We start from the raw sequence: 20,321 nt of genomic DNA on the forward strand, positions 1-20,321 counted from the left end.
AACGAACGCCAGTGTAGAAGTCAATCAAGCGCCACTACAAAACGAAACATAAACGTCTAGGACGTTCAGAACACGTTCGTTTATCCAAAAATTTAACGGGCCTTGAACAAGGCCTTACAGTACATAAGTCTTTTTCTCCTAACTGGAGGTAAAAGTCACTGACATAAGCCTCATCTTCATCTCTTTACTTGAGTTCACTCATAGGTGAAAAACCTAAAAAAAATTTTTTGACTGATTTGTTGGCTAAATTTATTGTTATTAATGTCTAAAATATATACAAAAAAAAAAAGACAAAAAGTCTAAAATATTGTGGCGTGGGCGGGGCGGCGGCTGACGATCAGCATGCCTTGCGGGGATGTCGGTGTGTGTTCACCATATTGGGGAAAGGTGTTTTGGTTAGTGGCTTAGGCCCTGTTGTGTGTGAGGTGGGTGTGTGACGTGTGAAATGTGCTCCAGTTCAAGCTAGTGCTGAATTGGATGTAGGCTCCTGAGTGAAGGTGCTGCTCATGCCTTTCATGCTGTGTGCTTAATAAAGTACTCCCAGCCATTGCATTGGGTAGCAAATAAGCTCACCCGTCTCTCCAGTATTCTTCCCGGCGTAAAAACGCTACAATATATAGAAAACTAGCAGAAGTACCATTGATCGTTGATGGGAAAAAAGTTTGTAAAAATAGTTAAAAGGTTAAAGTTAAAAATAAGCTGATCAGCTTTAATGTAATCAGTGGTATTATTATGTCAGGTTGAAACCCACATACTGTAAATGTCTGCCTGTTCCTGTCTAACTTTATTGGTAAAATCATAAGAAATTTTATTGTTGAATGAAGGTTGAGCATCTTACGTCTTGTTTACGCTAAGTTGTACTTCTTTTGTTGTCAATCAGATACACTCCCTGTTTGGTAATCAGTGAGTGACTCACAGATGAGAAATCAAAAAGGTAGACATACAGAAAACTGGTTTTAAGTCCTCCAATGTATAAAATGTAAAGATATAATTGAAAGAGATCTGGCCAATGTACATACAAAACCTTTCTTTGATTTATATAAAGATTGCACAATTGAAATATATGTTTTTCCTCACCGCTACAGTAAGTTAAACTGATTAATAAGAAGTAAGTGAGACAGATATCAGGAATTCATTAAAAGCACAAAGCTATTATAACAAGTCGTGCAGAAAGGCCTTTGGGAAATCCCCTTCCAGGCCCTAATGGTTATTTTTAGAAGTGACTTTTACCACCAGAGGATTAGTGATATTTCTTTTTTTTCTTTTTTGGCAACAGACTCTCTGTAACCCAAGCCATGAACTTACTGACTAATGGGTTCATGTGTGTATGATTTTACAGCACATATATAGCATTTATGTGCATTGTAATATATGTATTATATTATTTTTGTTGTTTTTTTTATAGTGTGTCTTAATATCAGAAAAATACAATATCAGAAAAACAACATCTAACTTTTTTTTCACAGTGCCATTATTTATTTAACAAAAATTAAGCTATTAAAAAAAAAACATGTAGACAGTACTAACATTGCACTAGGCATTAAGGGCATACAACTACATTCCAGTCTCAATTGTTTAAAGGACATTGTCCCAGAAGTATTGTGCAGATGCAGGTTTGAAAACAGAACAGAAGAGGTTTTCTCTTGGCAACCCTCCCAAACAAACTGTACTTGTTCAGTCTTCTTCTACTTGTGCTGCCATTGACTTTAACATGGAACATGCTCAGTGAGGCCTGTAGGATCTGAGATTTAGCTCTTTAACCTTTGGATGAATGTGCTTGGACGTCCACTCAGACATGGAAATATTGGGAACTAATTTGAATGCTTTCCACTTGTGAATTTCTCACTGTAAAACATTTAACTTCAAAGTGTTTTATAACACTTTCCAAATCCATGTGCAAAAAGAACTGCTTCTCCATGTCTTTTTTTCTCTTGCCATTGTGTTAAAACACACTTGAATGCTCCAGACCAGCAAACTGCCAAAACCGCTGCTTTTATAGAGGTCTGCACATCTGCTGATAACCAATGGCTGATGATCATCACCTGGCTGCTAGTTACTTTTTTAAATCCTGTGGATGCAGTATGGGGGTACTTACTATTACACAAAAACACATATACAGTAATTAAAAGGAAGGGTACTTAATTTTAACCATGACTATATTCTGTATATTTACATTTAGTCATTTGGCAGACTTATCCAGAGCGACTTACATTTTTATCTCATTATACATCTGAGCAGTTGAGGGTTAAGGGCCTTGCTCAAGGGCCCAACAGTGGCAACTTGGTGGTTGTGGGGTTTGAACCTGGGATCTTCCGAACCGTAGTCCAATGCCTTAAACACTGAGCTACCCCTGACCCACGCACGTATATGCACATGTCTATACATAATGATTAAATCTTTGCTAGTATTATACACTGTTTTACATTGAAACTATATACAATGTAAGAATGACTGTTATCAGGTAAGTAGTAGTATTCGAGGTGACTAAACTGTGTGGCTACTGATTGTGGAATCCCAAAGCATTTTGATGGTCATTGAAACTTTTTTCCAGTGATAAGGTTCTTCTTCTACTTGGGCTGCGATTGACTTTACCTCATCCATAGATCTTTTTCAACACCTGCATCAAGACAATTAGAAGTGAATTTTTTGTTTTTATGAACCACATTCTGTAATTTCTATATATAAAATTCCTAATTCCTTTAAATTCCTTACAATTGTAAATAAATATTAAATAATAAAAAATATATATTGTTTTAATTTCTTAATTGTTATTTTACCAGTATACAACCATTTTGAAGGAACACATATGGAGTAAACAAGATGTCTTTTAAGATATTAAAATTTATAAATATTTAATCAAGTGTGTCCAAACTTTTGACTGGCAACGTAAATTATGGTTTACTGAATGGTGAAAAATATCCTTGTGTATAAGGGTTAAAGACCAGAATCACATATTTTATGTAATGAATAATTTCTGCTCACAAATACTTACATACACTCTTGCAGCAACACAGGCTGTTGGTCATCACCTGAATTCCTCCTGTCAGCAGTCTCTCTTATTCAAACTCATTTCACTCAAGTGAAATGAAACCATTTGAATCAATTATTAAAGAGGTTTGAGACAATGTGTTCCACAGTATAGATGGGTCTGATCGAGGCACAGTGAAACACAACCCTATTGAAATGTTAATGCAATCAAAAATCTATCCCCTCCCCTGCCATTCAGCTAGGCGCCATCACATCTCTAGCCTCCATTACGACACGTGACATTAGCGCATCACTCTACAAGAGCTTCGGGGGAATGACAGAAGACATAAGCGCAGTTGACAAGTGCACACACAGACACACACACACACACACACACACACATACTGTACACGCACGCCTGTGGCATTGGTGCAACACATTGCTCATTTTGAGATGTGCTGATGATGGAGATTTTTTTTTTTACTGCCGTGAGAGATAAATCAAGGCCAGATCCCCTGACAGTGGTTTGCAATGAGATGGCATATTTTACAATACATATGTTTGGCAGGAAAAACTTTTACTTAGAGAGTATTCACTTAAACTATGATGGATATACTGACATTAAATGGTATTGATATCCCTATAGTTGATACATATATATATATATATATATATATATATATATATATATATAAAGAAACTGGTGCTATAAAAGTCCAACAAACAGTGGTTGTGCAAACACAAATACATGTATTGATGAAGCTTATTTTGAAGTTGTTAATGTTTCAATGTAATCTCACATTCTACAGGAGCTAAGAACAAAAAATACCTTAATTTAATAGTTACATTTTAAGACCTGTCTAATTACATCCAAGACTTCTCTAGTTAAATTTAACTTGTCTTAAGGCTAGCATGTTCAAGTTTTGAAAAAAAAAAACAGTCCTGCTTGCTTACAAAAGCAATGAACACAGTCATCTTATCATGAACAGTGTCTATAAGTAATTGCATGGCTTTTGATTAGATTTCAGACATGCAAACCATCACATCAAATCAGGTAGTAAGCTATTTTGGGGGATTTAATTCATGAACATTTTAAGATTCCTAATTCAATTTGATACCAAGATCAGTTGCTGAGATATGTCTAGTGAAATTCTATTTACAATGAGGTCCATGGGAGTGGGGTTGGGGCATGGAGGGGTGGGAGGGCTTTTTTTTGACAACAGGATTTCCCTGCTACTGTTAAAAATAACTCCACCAACAGGGCAGATTTACAGTAACTAGTTCTGATAGTTTCACTAAACTGCTTTAAAACATTTTGTGCTTTGAAAGAATTACAACTGTATTAGTTCCGTTAAATAATCAAAAGAAGTAGATATTTATTAACAGATTTTTGCCTAAATTGAAAATTTCATATTTCACCTACTGCACACTATTGGCCATAGTGCAAAACTAACCTGCGTGACTTAATACCTGTCTTTTTACGAACAGTCACATGTTAGTTTGTTGGGCAGTAATAAGGCTTATGTAATAGCCAAGCTAATGTAGGAACATAACGCCAGTGAGATTTGTGTGCATATATTAACATTTTTTGTAAATTTAAAAATCTTTAAATTACTTGTCCTTGGTGGATGTCCTCAGTCAAATTTATTTTCAAAACACCCCTTTTCCTGTGAATTGCAGACCAAATGAGAATAATAATAAAAAAAATCTATATTTTTATGGACACAGCTTTATTCTTTTGAAATCTCGAGCTGTGAGTGCACAGCACTTCTAAACTAAGCATTCTAGTATCAATTCTTTGACAGAGAGCACAGAAGGGCCTGCTTCAGGGTCTAACTAGTGCTGCAGTGCTTTCACCTGCCTAAATTACATTACTGAAACAAATACCACTTTAGCTGAAGTGGATGTCATGCCATGGAATACAATTTTCCACATCAAAAGTGCACGCTTTGCGACTATTATTGAAACAAATGTATAATACATTACTAAACTATTTGCAGTTTAATACAAATAATAATAATAATAATAATAATAATAATAATGCTTTACTCTGTAATATACAGTTGCCAGGTTTATTTCCAGATAATACGCTCAATAAAATATCTTCTCAGTGTTTATATTGAATATTTACTCATCACTTCAGAAAGGAAAAGGGTGAAGTTTTGGTGAACAAACGCGCCACAACCAAAGCACTTGAGCATATGCAGGGTTAGCTGCGTCAGGTAGCGTGAGCATTTATTTGTCCTGTGGAAGCTCTTGGCACAGCATACATTGCATGGCTTCTTGCTTTGGAGACGGAACGTATTATGGCTGAGGAACAAGGTGGGTTGTACCCCTGAGTTTGAGTTGTCGGCACGACTGGCCACAGACAAAAGGACCACAGAATTTAAACATGGTGGTCTTTTATTAAGGAAAAAAACTGTCAGGGAGATCCACTTGGTGAGAAGGGGTAAAGAGTGAAGGACAGGTGCACAGAGTGCAGTTCCTGGGCCTTTGTGTTTAACAGCGGTCAGTTGCAGCAGGTCAGCGCTAGAGTTTGTAGGCTGAAGACAAGGAGGCCAAGGAGGTTGTCAAGCTTTGGCAAATTTCCCTCCTCTGTGGTTTCCCCTGAGCAGGGAAATCTCTTGATGACACTGAGTCTGTGGGAATAGATACACCCTGAGAGCAATATGAGTCTCGCATCCAGAACATGCTACTTACTTGACTGATGTTTGGCGGCCATTTTATAAGGTACTAATGACATTGGAATGGTGGATAATAATTTACTGCCACAGTGAGTTAGAGCACACCCTCCATACATGAAATGGAGCTAACCAAGGTGCTGAACGCATCTCCTCTTTACAGTCAAGCAAGGAGCTGGCAGACGGTACAAGGTGCTGGCTTAAGGTCCGTCATCACGAGGGGTTATACCTTTCAAATATCAAATAGTTAAGGGGAAAACTGGCTTAAAGTTATGACTCAAATAAATTTACACTTCTGCCTTCCTTTAAATGGTTCAAACAGGGGTCTCTGTAAAATGTCACTTATAGGTGTACATCTGTACTAAGCTCCCACAGTATATCACTAAAAACCCATGCAAATGAGAGGTTTTCACCATCACACAGGCAAAATATCAGTGATAGACCTAGATAATTAAAAATAATAACATTATTATTATTATTATTATTATTATTATTATAATTATTATAATTATTATTATTAATATTATAATTATTAAAATAATAATAATAATAATAATAATAATAATATTACCAACAACAATAATAATAATCTTTTCAAGTTAGGATGCACCCACACTAGGTTTAATTCTAAACCCCTAGAAACAGATGATGATATTTGTTGGATTGCTAAACATATAGTACACTCATACTGCATATGCAAATTCAGTATGTCTCATCTGTGATTACATACTAATGATAACTAATATTAGAAATCATGACTTTTAAACCTTTTCTATAGATAGCTGTCCAAATGAATGGTACAAGCAGAAAATAATGTAACAAGTCATCCATCCAATTACTGACAATTTCATAAACACACATATTTCCAAGGCATTCCTACACCACCAGCCACGACTTCCGCTAACATACACACACGCATAGACACTTTCTCTAGTACACACACACACCCACTCTCCCTCTTTCTCATACGACACTACCACATTCCCCATTTGTTGGATTCCCTCCCCCTACATCTGTCAGTTCTTCTCTCTCTTTCATTGGCTGTGCTAGAGCATGAAGCTAAGAATAGCTCCCTAGAGTCCAGCCTCAACAGCCCCTGGGGCACAAGTGTTCATCTTGAAGGGCGTTGTGTGAGTATGTCTCTTCCCCCATGCTCATACTATTGGCTTCATAAATGGATCTCAGGTATTATATAAGCACTTTGTGAATGAGGCTTTGGGGGATGGAGGTGGGGGCACCTGCATTCATACAATTACTGCACTTCATTTCACCCACTGGATCTCCCTCAAATGGGATGATGATTTATCTTTATTATGTTTTTATGTGTGTATACACATATATCATATGCCCAAAAAGAAAAACCCTCCAGCCATTGCAGTCTTTTCCTATTGAAAATAAAACCTGTGTTTAATATCTGAACTGTATATCATATGTGGAACACTATTGCCCTTTAAATGCATGTGAAGCTTTTGCAGAAACCCTTTACTACACCACTGTTGCTAGGCAAAATCAGGAGATCAGGAGTTCCTCCCCAGCAGGTTTACTGCATGAGAGATGTAATATAGACAGTATGAAATCCTGGGTTGTGCAACTACTCTATCGTTAAATGTGCACAATTCCTTTATTTTCTCATAAATTAAAGGATCAGTGGTATAATATCCATTGTTTCTCATTATGCATCAACATTTAACAAAAAAAATTGTCTGTAAAACGTTCGTGTTTTAATATTAAATAAAATTCACTTTATCCCATGTGTGACATAACTTCCATGACTTGGGAGACACCCAACAAATTTTACAATACCCTCTACTTCTTGCAGTAAGAAATCAGCCTAGTGCTTTATTTATTAAGCCATCAGCAATTTGGGGATTTTGGAGCCTAATATGGACTAATGATGTACATTTGACTGTCAAGCAGTGCTTTAAATGAGACTGCAATCTTTTATGAAGTTGTATCCCAGTTGTTGATGAGCACCATGGTCATATAGCCATTATAATGTTATACTGTCTAAAACATAAGCAACAGAGAAATCATATTTAGATGTGGGAGAATCCTGTTAATTAATTGTACTTAAGTGAAAGTATAAATCACACACTGCTATACAAAAAAGTTGCACAGACTAATATTTTGTTCAACCATCTTGTGTCTTGATGTGTCTTGATACTCCCAGAACCATTCTTTCACAATAGAGTCCTGGAGAACGCTTGTGCCAAAAGACCCCACTGATGAAATAACCAGGTCATTTAGTAAGTTCAGTTTATTGCCACTTAACATTCCAGATCTGAACAACTGAAGCATTCACAGATCATTAGACTGCCTCCAGAGGCTTAGTGACCACTCTGCATGATTGGTGCATTGCTTCATACACTCTTTTTACCCTGACATGCCCTTTGTTCTGGAATAGGATCAATCTGAATTCCTCAGACCACATGAACTTTTCCCATCGCTCCAAGCTTAATGCTGCATTTTTTAAGCCTTTTTGCTGATCAATCTCACTAACAAATGGTGTTCTTATGGCCACACAACTGTTTAGTCCCAGTCATATCACATTGTGTGTGTATGGAAATGCTATACATTCACTATTAAACAAAGCTATGGATTTTATTGTTTTTTTCTACTGTAATCACACTTCTTCCACATCAACAGGTCTGCACTATCCTTCCTTTTTTGGTAATGTGTCAAATGGTTCTTAACCCAGTTTCAGTATTTTTAAAATTTTGATTGATTGATTAGTTGTTTTCTGTGTCTTATGCAGCCCAATAATTAAACCTTTCTGAAATAGTAACTTTTTTGACCAGTCAGGCAGTAAAAGGTAAAAAGTAAATTTTTACTGATAAGATTAAGCAATGGCTTTTTGTGTGTGTGTGAAAAAGGACCTGAAAACATCATTCAATAATAGTAATGTTTGTTGATGACTAACACAATGTTCTGTGCCTCACGAGCTGGAAATGTAAAATTACATGTGTACAGTATGTGTGACTAACCCTTTTGTTTCTCAGTTAATCACGAGTAAAATATTGTATAAATTTGACTTGCAACCTATATGGTAGCTGCTATACTAAGCAAACGTCAGTAAATTAAAAAAACTTTTTTTATGCTTTTAAAAAGTAGATGGAGTGTCTACTTGTCTTACTTGACATTTCAAATAGTTAGAGTCAGATATAGAGTTTATACTCAAGTTTGCAAAAAAAAAAAAGCCACCAGGTTTACAAATCACCAAAACACATTCTAATATCTATAGCTATAAAGTGTAGCATGAAAAGATCACTTCAGATGAGGAATGTTCATGATTTTTTGAGAGAAGAAGAGATCTTTACACTTTGTAGCCATCCTCTTTTTTCCTTTTTTAATTAAAGTATAAATACATCCCAAAATTTTAGCAAGTATAATTACTCCACCCTGATCACATTATTTTATTACACAAACGTGTAATAATATGAGTAAGATATGAGTAACTCCTTGCAGAGCATGCAATTGCACAGAAAATAAAGTGTGTAATATATTGCATGAAAACATCAATGAGTATGGCCAAAACGTGTCAAACATGAAGAACAAGATTTAAGTTCAGTGGGCAATAAATATTTATAAGAAGCTGCAATATGACTCACAATAGACACTATGATTAAATATTAGTCTGTTCAGATTATACTGTACATACTGTACACTTACACACACACACACACACACACACACACACACACACACACACACACACACACACACACACATCAGGACAATGACTGGCATGGAATTAGGATAAATTATTGTTGTTGTAAGTCTTTCGGCTGCTCGCGAGGGGTTGCCACAGCAGACCATTCGATCCACACAACAACTTGGCACAGATTTTTATACCGGATGCCCTTCCTGACGCAACCCTCTAATTTATATCTGGGCTTGGGTCCACAGAATCTTTTTTTAGTGCTGTTTTTTTTTTGTTAGGTATTTTTGGAAGGTGTTTAAATTACACTTTGCGTAACAAATGATGGGATTTATTATATACAGTAACATAAAATATAAACTATATAGTAATTGTTTGCTCTATTGTTTGTATATCCACATCCAGGTCTGTTCACCAGTTGTGTTAGTGATTTGTGTTCCATAAGTCTGAATGCACAACATTTTCACAAATTCCTCTGTAAGACATGTTAAGTGGGCCATACTGTATGTGAGTGGGGTTTCTCTTGAAAGCAAACATCAGGGTTCTTCTTAAAAAACAGCAGAATGGCAGGACAACTCGCTATCATAGAATCCCTCACATAATAAGCAATTTCATGGTCGGTAGCTCAGAACGAAGAAAAAAAATCTAAATTGTGGAATTGGGAGGAAAATCATATTAAATACACAACATATCAGACAACCCACTTAAATAACTGCTAAACCCATTTTTACATATTCCATGCTCTTTATTTCATTTTTCTCTGGTATAATACTTTTAAATACCTAATCCCTTTAAAAACTGTTGATTAGCCAGATTAAATGAATTGGAACAGCAATGTAATGGTATTCTTAAAAATATCATGAAAACATCAAATTTGTACTCACTTGAGTGGAATGGTCAGTGACCTATAAAAGATGAGAGGTGGGAATAAAATGATTCAGAAACATTTTACCACATTGTGGTCCCCTGAGTTAAAGGTTGCTGAGACACTGCAGCCTGCCAAGAACCACAGATGGGTTGACATTCTACATTCTTCACTAATAACTTCAAAACACTGGACACAGCTCCCACTCAACATCATGCGAATATTGTTTGTAGCGAAAGCATAAAAATTGCTGCATACTGTAAGTAAACCAGCAGAAGCTTGACACTCTGTAATAACATTCCAGTTTTGCATATTTTATATATTACACCATATATAGTATTAACATTTAGCTTCCAGGTTTAAATGAAAGTCTACTGCCGATTCTACAGTTAGTATGTTCGATCAATCTGAAATGCAGCACTTCTGTCATATGCAGTGATCAACCTGTCATCAACACAGTTATAAAAAACACACAAAATGTGGTTTCGGTCATGTGGCATAATCATCTGCATGGCCTTGTTCACAGAGTAGCAGAAATAATAGCTTGCAGTGTGTTAAAGCTGTCACTCATAGGTATGCTCTTGATTCTGCATGCACAGCACCAGTCAGTGTTTTTTCTCTTTCCCTCCCACTCTATCTCTTTCCATTTCCCTCCTCCTCTTCCCTCTCTCTTTTAGTGCCTGCTAGCTCCTGGTTACCATGGAGAAATGTGTGGAACATGCTGTATATTTTTGAACCCTCTCTCACTCTCTTTCTAACTGCAGGATGTCCCCACGCTGCAGTGCTGGCAAACTGGGGCAAGAAGCTACAATCAGCCCCATGTATGAAAAGTGTGTAAGCTCACAGCCTGGCTCGTTTTAAGAAAGCTACATGGTGGGCGTTGGTGTTAATGAGTACATACTGAGCGAATGAGTGTGGTGAGAGCTTAGAGCTCTGCAGGAACATTGTGTATTATGACCAATAGGTTTAAAAAATTTTTTTTTTTTAATACAGTTATTCAGGTGATCTCTATGCAACACTTTTTTTTCAAGGTAGACTGGCAGTCCAACTGTAAAACAGCATGAGCCATTCTTTTAAAAACTCTCAGAACAGAACAGAATAGGAGCATTGAATATTAGCTCAGAAAAAAAATTAGTAGTGGTGGTGTTCCTCTCAAGTTCATTTATTAGATGAAAGGTATGTCCTTCAAATAGACAGCTTTAATGAGCAAACCAGAACTGCCTTTATTATTTTTTTCAGGACTTAGGAGGCAGTATAGCTATGATGTACAGAACCATTTTTCAAGATAAATTGCAGAGATTAAGAGAGGAAGAGGGGTTATAGAGTAGATGTTATTAGAGAAATATGCAAAAAAAAAATGTGAAATTGTATACTTAGTTAGGGTCAGTAGTAGCTCAACAGGTTAAGAATCTCAATTACTGCCCAGAAGGTCAGTGGTTCAAACTCCAGCTCCACCAAGATGGTACTGTTGAACCCTTCAGCATGGCCCTTAACCCTGTTTGCTCAAGAGATGTATCACAGCTGACCCAAGCGTCTTAACAAGCTGGAATATATGAAGTAAGAATTTTACTGTGCTGTAATGTATATGGGAAAACTCAGCCTTAAAATTAGATTTAAAAAAATTTAGATAGAAAAAAAAAAGATTTTACAAGATTTGCCCTGTATGCTGGCATGTTGTTGTGCCTGACTATATATATTGTTGTTCAAAAAATCTCTAGAATTGCCTATATTTCTCAATTTTGTTTAAGGCTGTTTCTTTATTAATGTTGGTCTGTTTAACCAAAATTTTGGATTATAAGCCACTGCTAATTAAAATCCACTGTTATAGGTAAACAATCTATTGATTTTTTATTTAGGTGATATAGCTTCCTCCAGGGGGAGAAGTTGAATTAAGATTTAATCTCTTTTTTTTAAACAAGTAATCCCCCTGCATGGTTGAGACATGGTCAATATAAAATGATCCAAATTATTGAGGTTACAAATGTTTTAAGAGCTCATGACTGAGCTGAATCTCTAGTGATTCTGAACTTTGTAGGTCGATTGATTTCCAAGACCAGAGTTAGAAATCCCTATTTAAGAGTAAATGCATGTCACTGTCCAAGGTGCTGAAAGATGGTATTTTTCTTGGGAATTGCCATTGATTTGCGAATTTATTAGCAATTAGCAAAAGATATTAGCATTTTGTAGCATTTTTGCAAATCAGCGATGGTTCCACAAAGAGTCAATGAGGAGTTAGGCAAATGGGGTGGATTGTGGCATCTTTAAATAGCCTAAAAAAAATGCACATTGTTCTTCAGATGAGAGTAACTGGGATAGTCCAGAATCCAAGCTTCTTTTAAATCAGTCTCAGGTTTTGCTAATTTTATTGTTGTTGAAGCATTTGACTACTCATAAGCATGCAGATTTTAGGACACAACAGTGTTTAACAGGTTAACAATTTCATAAACTTTACAAACAAATGTGAATATATCAGCACTTTATATAAACTTGCACCACAATCAGGAATAAGGAAAAGTCCATGTAAAATTGTGTCGTTCTAAAAGCTAATTAATTGTACAAGAGTGATCCATAAGTTCTAATCATGTACAGTACATTAAATCATCTCAAGGCACTACATTCACATTATCATGTAATACTGTAGATACCAAAAGTTTAAAAGTTAAAAATTATGTACACTTAATGGTACCAGCTTAGTGACATGGACGGGTACAATTAAGTGCACAAGTATGTTCTGATTCATAAGTGTTACTGATTGACTCAAAGTATTATCAATGATATGCTATAGCTATCATGGGAGGGTGTTCACAAAGGGCTGCAGGCTTTCATTGCAGGCAAACAGGAACCACACCTAACAGTTTACTGAGGACCAAAATCTGATTAAACAAGTGTAATGAGGAGTGGCGGTGAACAAGACTGAAGGCTTCTGCTCTTAAACGTCATTCAGTGCAAAACATGGGAATTTGAAATGGAAGCACATAAAGTCAAATAAAAGCATTAAATCAATTGAATAATTAAATATGACTTATTATTATTATTATTATTATTATTATTATTATTACTGGAAGAAATGCACTTTTTAAATACATGCCAAAGCTAAACCCGTAAAACAAACAGCCTTAGGGAAACCTTTTTTCCCCCTTCACATGCGTCGAATGCAGAATACTAAATCTCGAACATGCCTTATTCCGCGTTAGTACAGGATCCGATTACTCTGCGCTGGAATTACACGCACATGCTCAGAGCGCGATGCACATTTACTGTAAAAACAGCAACTGGCCTTTAAAGTGGAGGAGGGAAGTCATCGCTTGCTCAAGTATTTGTGGGTTTGTGGCGTGGAAAGCACTTGTGTTAGTACAGTGTGTCTGCATTGCGTCGGAACCCCCTCCTCTCTCTCTCTCGCTCTCTCTCTCTCTCTCTCACCACGCTGTGCGTGTATGAAAACCTGCAATGTGCTTTAACATCATCATGCGCTTCTTTTCGCTTTCAAATCTTCATTCCTCCTACCCTCCCTTTCTCCTTCTCTCTTCAGCCTAGCGGTGTGTGTGTGTGTGTGTTGGCGAGAGATAGAGAGAGAGAGACTGTGCATCTCGGGACGTCCGTGTCTTGTTGATTTGCACCAAAGAGGAGGAAAGCTGCTGAAGCCCCACACTGCGCCTCACAGGGGAAGATGCGTTCCGCACATCTCATGCGCCTCGAGCTCGCGCCCATCCTCCGGCACGAGCTCAACACCCCGTCTAAGAGATTTCACCTGCCTGTTACCGCAGACTCGGATTGCGTATGAAGCGGAACATGGGGAGCACCTCTGGATGTTAACGAAGACAAAGCAGCCGATTAATATTTAAAGAAAGCGCACAGTGTCGCGCGGACTGCTGCTGTAATGCGATATTCATATTGAGAAAAAAAAAAAAAAAAAAAAGACCCAACGGGGGGCAGTGCAAAGTTGGAGCACCGGCACCGAGCGCGCGCGCGCACGCACCCACATACACACACACGGACACACAACAATGGAGTGACCCGGTACCGAACAAGCCCTTAAAACATCTCCAAAAGGTAAGCAGAAAAACACTATTCTTTGCTATTTTCTGTTGTATATCCCACACCTATATATGTCGAATAATATGCTTGCGAAATTTCCATTGTTGCATTAACACCTACAGCGTTTACATAAGCACTGGAACACTGCGCTATATATAGTCTATAAACTCAGCACTGGAGATTTTGCTTTGTAATATGATAACTGTGCGGTATAAGTGGTGCAAGGTGCAATACGCCGTTAATTTTTGCACCCAGAAGGTATAGGCAGGATTTTTAAACTTGAATGCTGACACATAAATACTGATGCATAAATGCTGCTCCTCCTGATTGCATACCAAGAGATTTACTTGATAAGCATTATCAGTCAGGGAGGAACAATTTGCTGAGCAGGCAAACCTACTGCATGCTTTTTTTCTGCTGTGATATCTTCTGATATCTAATTACCATCCTTTCTCCCCATCTGTCTGTCTCATTTCTCCGGTTGAGTGGTGAGCAATAGAAGATGATGCAGTGGTCTACTGAAAGTGGGAGCAGTCGGACTGGTGGTAAAAAGGAACCATATGAGCTTTCCCTTCTAATGGGGCTTGTGTCATAGACAGTGCAAACAGTGGAGAGTGGAAACCATAGAGGAGCTGGATGTCTCCTAATCTAGATTTAATGTTTTCTCTGGTGCTGCAAGTCTAAGCTGCAGAAATGACTGTGGTGGCAGGAGATAACATGGATGAGACCTCAACCCTGCCAGGGCATCCACATGATCCATACCCCCATGACCATGAGGACCACGAGTGCTGCGAGCGTGTCGTTATCAACATCTCAGGCCTGCGCTTCGAGACTCAACTCAAAACACTTGCCCAGTTCCCAGACACGCTGCTGGGCAACCCCAAAAAGCGGATGCGCTACTTTGACCCTTTAAGGAATGAATACTTCTTTGACAGGAACCGTCCAAGCTTTGATGCCATCCTCTACTACTATCAGTCAGGTGGGCGGTTGAGAAGACCCGTCAATGTCCCTTTAGACATGTTCTCAGAGGAGATAAAATTTTACGAGCTCGGAGTAGAGGCCATGGAAAAATTTCGTGAGGATGAGGGCTTCATTCGTGAAGAGGAGCGTCCACTGCCAGAAAATGAATTTCAGAGACAGGTATGGCTTCTGTTTGAACATCCAGAGAGCTCGGGCCCTGCACGTGGCATTGCAATTGTGTCAGTTATGGTCATTCTGATTTCTATAGTCATCTTTTGTCTGGAGACTTTGCCAGAACTCAAAGAGGACCCACAGGGGCATTTGCAAACTGTTGGGAACAGTACTTTCTACTACAAGCCAAACATTTTCACAGACCCTTTCTTTATTGTGGAAACTCTCTGCATCATTTGGTTCTCCTTTGAACTGATTGTCCGTTTTTGTGCTTGCCCAAGCAAAGCAGCCTACTTTAAAAACATGATGAACACTATTGATGTAGTGGCTATTATCCCCTATTTCATCACGCTTGGTACAGAGCTTGCTGAAGATGAAGAGGGGAAGGAAGCAAAGGTAGGAGGTGAGCAGGCCACATCTTTGGCCATCCTCAGGGTTATCCGCCTTGTCCGGGTGTTCAGGATCTTCAAATTGTCAAGGCACTCTAAAGGACTGCAGATATTGGGGCAGACACTGAAAGCCAGCATGAGAGAACTGGGCCTCTTGATCTTTTTCCTTTTCATTGGTGTCATCTTGTTTTCTAGTGCAGTGTTTTTTGCTGAGGCTGAAGAGAAGGAGTCCTTCTTTACCAGTATTCCAGATGCATTCTGGTGGGCTGTGGTCTCAATGACCACTGTTGGCTATGGAGATATGTATCCTGTGACCATCGGAGGCAAGATTGTGGGTTCCCTTTGCGCCATTGCTGGTGTGCTCACCATTGCACTTCCTGTTCCAGTGATTGTGTCCAACTTTAACTATTTTTACCACAGAGAAACAGAAGGAGAGGAGCAGGCACAACTCCTCAATGTGAGTAATCCCAACATTGCGTCTGACTCCAACTCCAGTCGACGCAGTTCTTCTATCATAAGTAAGTCGGAATACGTGGAGACAGACGATGATATGAATAACAGCATTGACAATTTTAGGGAGGCAAACCTGAGAACTGGGAACTGCACTCATATCTCAAACCAGAATTGTGTGAATAAGGGCAAGCTTCTGACAGATGTGTAACTCTTGCTCCACTTTTATTTTGAAGAAACAACAAACATGACGTATTGATAATACGAGAATGCTTTATATAGGCCTAGGTCAATGCATTATTGCATTGCATTTGCTTTACCAAGACAAGTAATACATTCATATGCCACTGAATTTTTGCTGAAAATTAAGATTTTGAGGATAAAAAGGAGATTAAAATGCAGGTCCAAATAAGAACTCCACCTGTCAACAGTAGGATCGTCAGAAAAACAAGTCGACATGGATTATTACAATAACAGATTGTCTACAGCATCTGGAATTGAATTCCTAAAGCATTATGCAGATTCTGATGTGTTATTTCATTTTTGAGGAACGAGTGCTGTTCATCTTGAGGTTCAGCAAACAGCAGTGCACTTCATTATTAATGGAAAATCATGGCTTCTTGCCATTGCTGGTATTTCTCCATCACATGCTAAAATCTTACTCCTAAGATCCAATACTATGTGAAAAAGAACATGGCTTTTGGAAGTGTATAAGCATGTTGAAATATTCTTTGGTTATCAATCATGGCATGCTCAAATCATTACCTCAATATTTTTCTATTCATTTACATATTGCCCTCAGATTCCAGACATTGGTTTTGCAAAATGCAGTGCTTATTATGTCTTGTTCCTGGCATGGACTGGGAAATGAATGTTTAACAGTAAGGTTGATGCAGTGAAGCTTTGAGGTCTACTTAACTCAGGTACTATGTATCTTGGTATAATTAAGTCATGGCACCATTATTAACAGATCATAATCGATCTCTTTGTATGTACTTGAAGATTAATACAGGGATCCAAATTTATTTCAAAAATATCTTTTAAAACAATATACAAGTATACTGTAATGGCATTCATTAGCAATGTCATTACATTCCTAACAGTATTACATCTGCAGTTAATGGGACATGGAGGTAAAACCATAGGGATTATAGAGCTGACAATTAAAGGATACCAACTATAACTTATTAGCTTTTTGTAGGATTCCTGGGTATCTGATAGTGTTTCATATGGGCTGATTTATTAGGTGACAGTACAGTACAGCTGCCAGTGCAATATTTTCAAACAAGTCAAACTAATGCATTCATTTTAGTTTTTAGCAACATTAACAAGAATCAATCCAATTGTAAACTTCTCAAAAGCTACTGCACAACTCTTATTAACTACCCTTTACTGCTTGCAACTCATCCATGATTTTACCACATATTACCCATTTAGTCAACTTTACAAGGAAAATATATAGTGTATCTGCTTTGACATCTACGCTGTTTGAAGATATACATATATTACTCTGTATATGTTGCATATAGTGCCTTTAACCCCCTTACTGACAGAACTTTTAAAAAAGTGCCTCCATGTACAATAACATCAGTTTTACTGTGCAACTCCTTTTAACTGTATGATGCAATGTCAAGGACCAATCGGAGTATGATTTGTATTAAAATAGAATATGCACAGCAGAACAAAGTTTCAGGACAGGAATGGGGAAGGTCCATCCCATGGCCTCAGTGTGAAGAAAGTGATGATTTGATGATTGCTAAAGCGAGCTGCTTGAGATGTCGAACAAGGGAAAGTAAGAACAGTTCGACCTCAGAAAACAAGTGGGATAGCTTAAGTTTCGTCCTGTCAAACCTTGTACATAAATCCCAATTGATCACCCCAGTTAATCTGAGAAACAGTCAATGTGGTGTAGAGATGAGAGGAAATATATATTTTTTATCTTTTTGCTGCCTGTTCATCCATCGTTTTTATTTTATTTTCATCTGATTTTGATTTCATAATAATCTCATAATAAGCCTTTTTTATGTGTTTGTCTACCTCACTGTGGTCATGTATAGACTGAAATCCCAGAAGCTTAACATCCTGCTAGGCATTCTATCACTGCCTTTTCTAATAACTATTAAGCAACCTTTATCTGCTAGTTTATTCTAAAACAGTGTAAAGATTTGTAACACTGTTAAAATAACAGTCATCAGTAACCTAAATATAACCAGAGGCACCATATTTATTGCTTTTTTAAAAGTAAATGGTGTGATTTTTAACAGATTTTTAACACTGCCAGGAAATAAAGCAACCTACTGCTCAGTATATTTATCCATATAGAGACAACAACAGTTAATTAAAGGGAACATGAACAAAAAGCAACAAATACTTTGTATACCTGATAAAATAATGCTACATTGTAGATTTTACTGTATGTGATGTTGGGCTACAAGTCTATCAATGAAAGCATTTTTGGAAAAGCAGTTTGCGGAGATCAGTTTCCTATCTACTTCGGGACAGGAGCAAAGTTAGATAAAATTTAGCACTAAAATTTAGACACACACACACACACACACACACACACACACACACACCCACCCACACATATATATATATATATATATATATACACACACACACACACACACACACATTATATTATAATAATAATAATATATATGAATAAAAAGAAATTGAACAAACGTTCATAGTTAGGCCAAAGCTGAAGAAAGGACTTAACTGCTTCTAAGCTTCTAAGCCATTAGAGAGAAACAACAAGGACCAAGCATTTTTCTATTTTATCTCTTCAGTTTGAAAGAAGAGCATGACCAAGACTGAACTGCCCTTATTTGTTAAAGCATTTGATAATGATTCAACATATTACATTTGTTCAACATAATAGTATGTATAAGTAACTGTATACAAAACTGATTGTTATACTATGTATTACACAGTAGGAAGGTGGAATGCATGACAACAGCATTTATTATGTCAAAAACTATTTCTCATTTCTGTAATTAGACAGCAACGAAAGAAAATGCATGGGTTAAAATCTTAATAAAAAGATCTAAATCATTCATAAAATACCTTTTAATGCCTTATAATGTGGTGAATTTTTTTTTAATTATTAAAGTTAAATACGAGAAACTGATCACCTTTTGTTTGTTTGTTTCCCATCCATATTACTTGAGTGGGTTGAATGATAGTTTGTATTTATTTTTCAATGTTGTTTTTTTGATACCAGCTTTAATAACTTTTATGTAGGCTTTATTGCAGAAGTATTATTGGGTATGTTTACCCAACTTGATAGTTATTTAAAAATATCCATAGATTCTGTTGCCTTTGCTTAGAATTTATAAATGCCCATCGTTTTCAGAACGTTTGCACAAAAGTCATCTGACCCTTACTCTGAGTTGCTAAGAGCCATGTGAAACAGAGTACCACAAAGTGGTATTTGGTCTAAAAGTACTGAAATGCATTGAATTGCTGGGCTGAAATGAGTCATTTAACATGTTCTTTAATATTCAACCCATGTCTCTGTTATGTTTAAATATGATGAATGTGGTGAGCTTTTGTGTTCATTTAAACTGCTTAATTATAGTCTGCATGGAAAAAAGTAAGAACTGCATGATCCAAATAATTGAAATGATAAAACTCAAGCTGATTCAAACACCCACATGTTTTTTTTTATTTCTTGCAAAATTATATTACTATTATTACATCTTTGTAAGTACATACAAAAGTTTCTTTCCCATACATAACTATGTGTTAAATTGCACACACACTCACAGACACACACACACACCATCATATGATGCTGGTGAAAGCATAGTCTATCGTCTATGCAAGGATGTTCCTCCCATGTCCATCCTATTGCACATCTATATCAATAAATATAAATGCCTATAAATATGATCTCTATTGTTTTTCTTTCTTGAATATTTTTTCTGGGACAATTGTAAATTTGGTTTAGGATGACATTTACTGTGGAACTTGTTATGAATATGTATAACTCACTTCTGAAGACACAAAATGTAACCTGAATTACAGTATACTGTAGTCTCAGTCTCAGAGTAAAGCCACTGCTCTTTTTTAATCTGAAAGGAATTAGTTGTTATGGTTGGTGTCTTTATAAGGATGCTTCCTATTTGCCTTTTATCATA

General features: G+C 37.0%; 1 protein-coding gene across 1 annotated transcript; it reads left to right on the forward strand.

Moving 5' to 3' along the window:
* Positions 1-13,778: 13,778 nt before the first annotated feature.
* Positions 13,779-18,708, forward strand: kcna1b (potassium voltage-gated channel, shaker-related subfamily, member 1b). The gene is made up of 2 exons (XM_053508134.1): positions 13,779-14,221; positions 14,693-18,708. The coding sequence occupies exon 2, from the start codon at positions 14,900-14,902 to the stop codon at positions 16,385-16,387; it is 1,488 nt and encodes a 495-aa protein (XP_053364109.1). The 5' UTR covers positions 13,779-14,221; positions 14,693-14,899; the 3' UTR covers positions 16,388-18,708.
* The last annotated feature ends 1,613 nt before the right edge of the window (positions 18,709-20,321 follow it).

The sequence above is a fragment of the Clarias gariepinus genome, chromosome 12 (genome assembly GCF_024256425.1).
Source record: "Clarias gariepinus isolate MV-2021 ecotype Netherlands chromosome 12, CGAR_prim_01v2, whole genome shotgun sequence".
In the NCBI taxonomy this organism is placed as follows: Eukaryota; Metazoa; Chordata; class Actinopteri; order Siluriformes; family Clariidae; genus Clarias; species Clarias gariepinus.

Coding starts and splice junctions, on each gene's coding strand:
- kcna1b (XM_053508134.1), top strand. CDS start 14,900: ATGACTGTGGTGGCAGGAGATAACATGGATGAGACCTCAACCCTGCCA.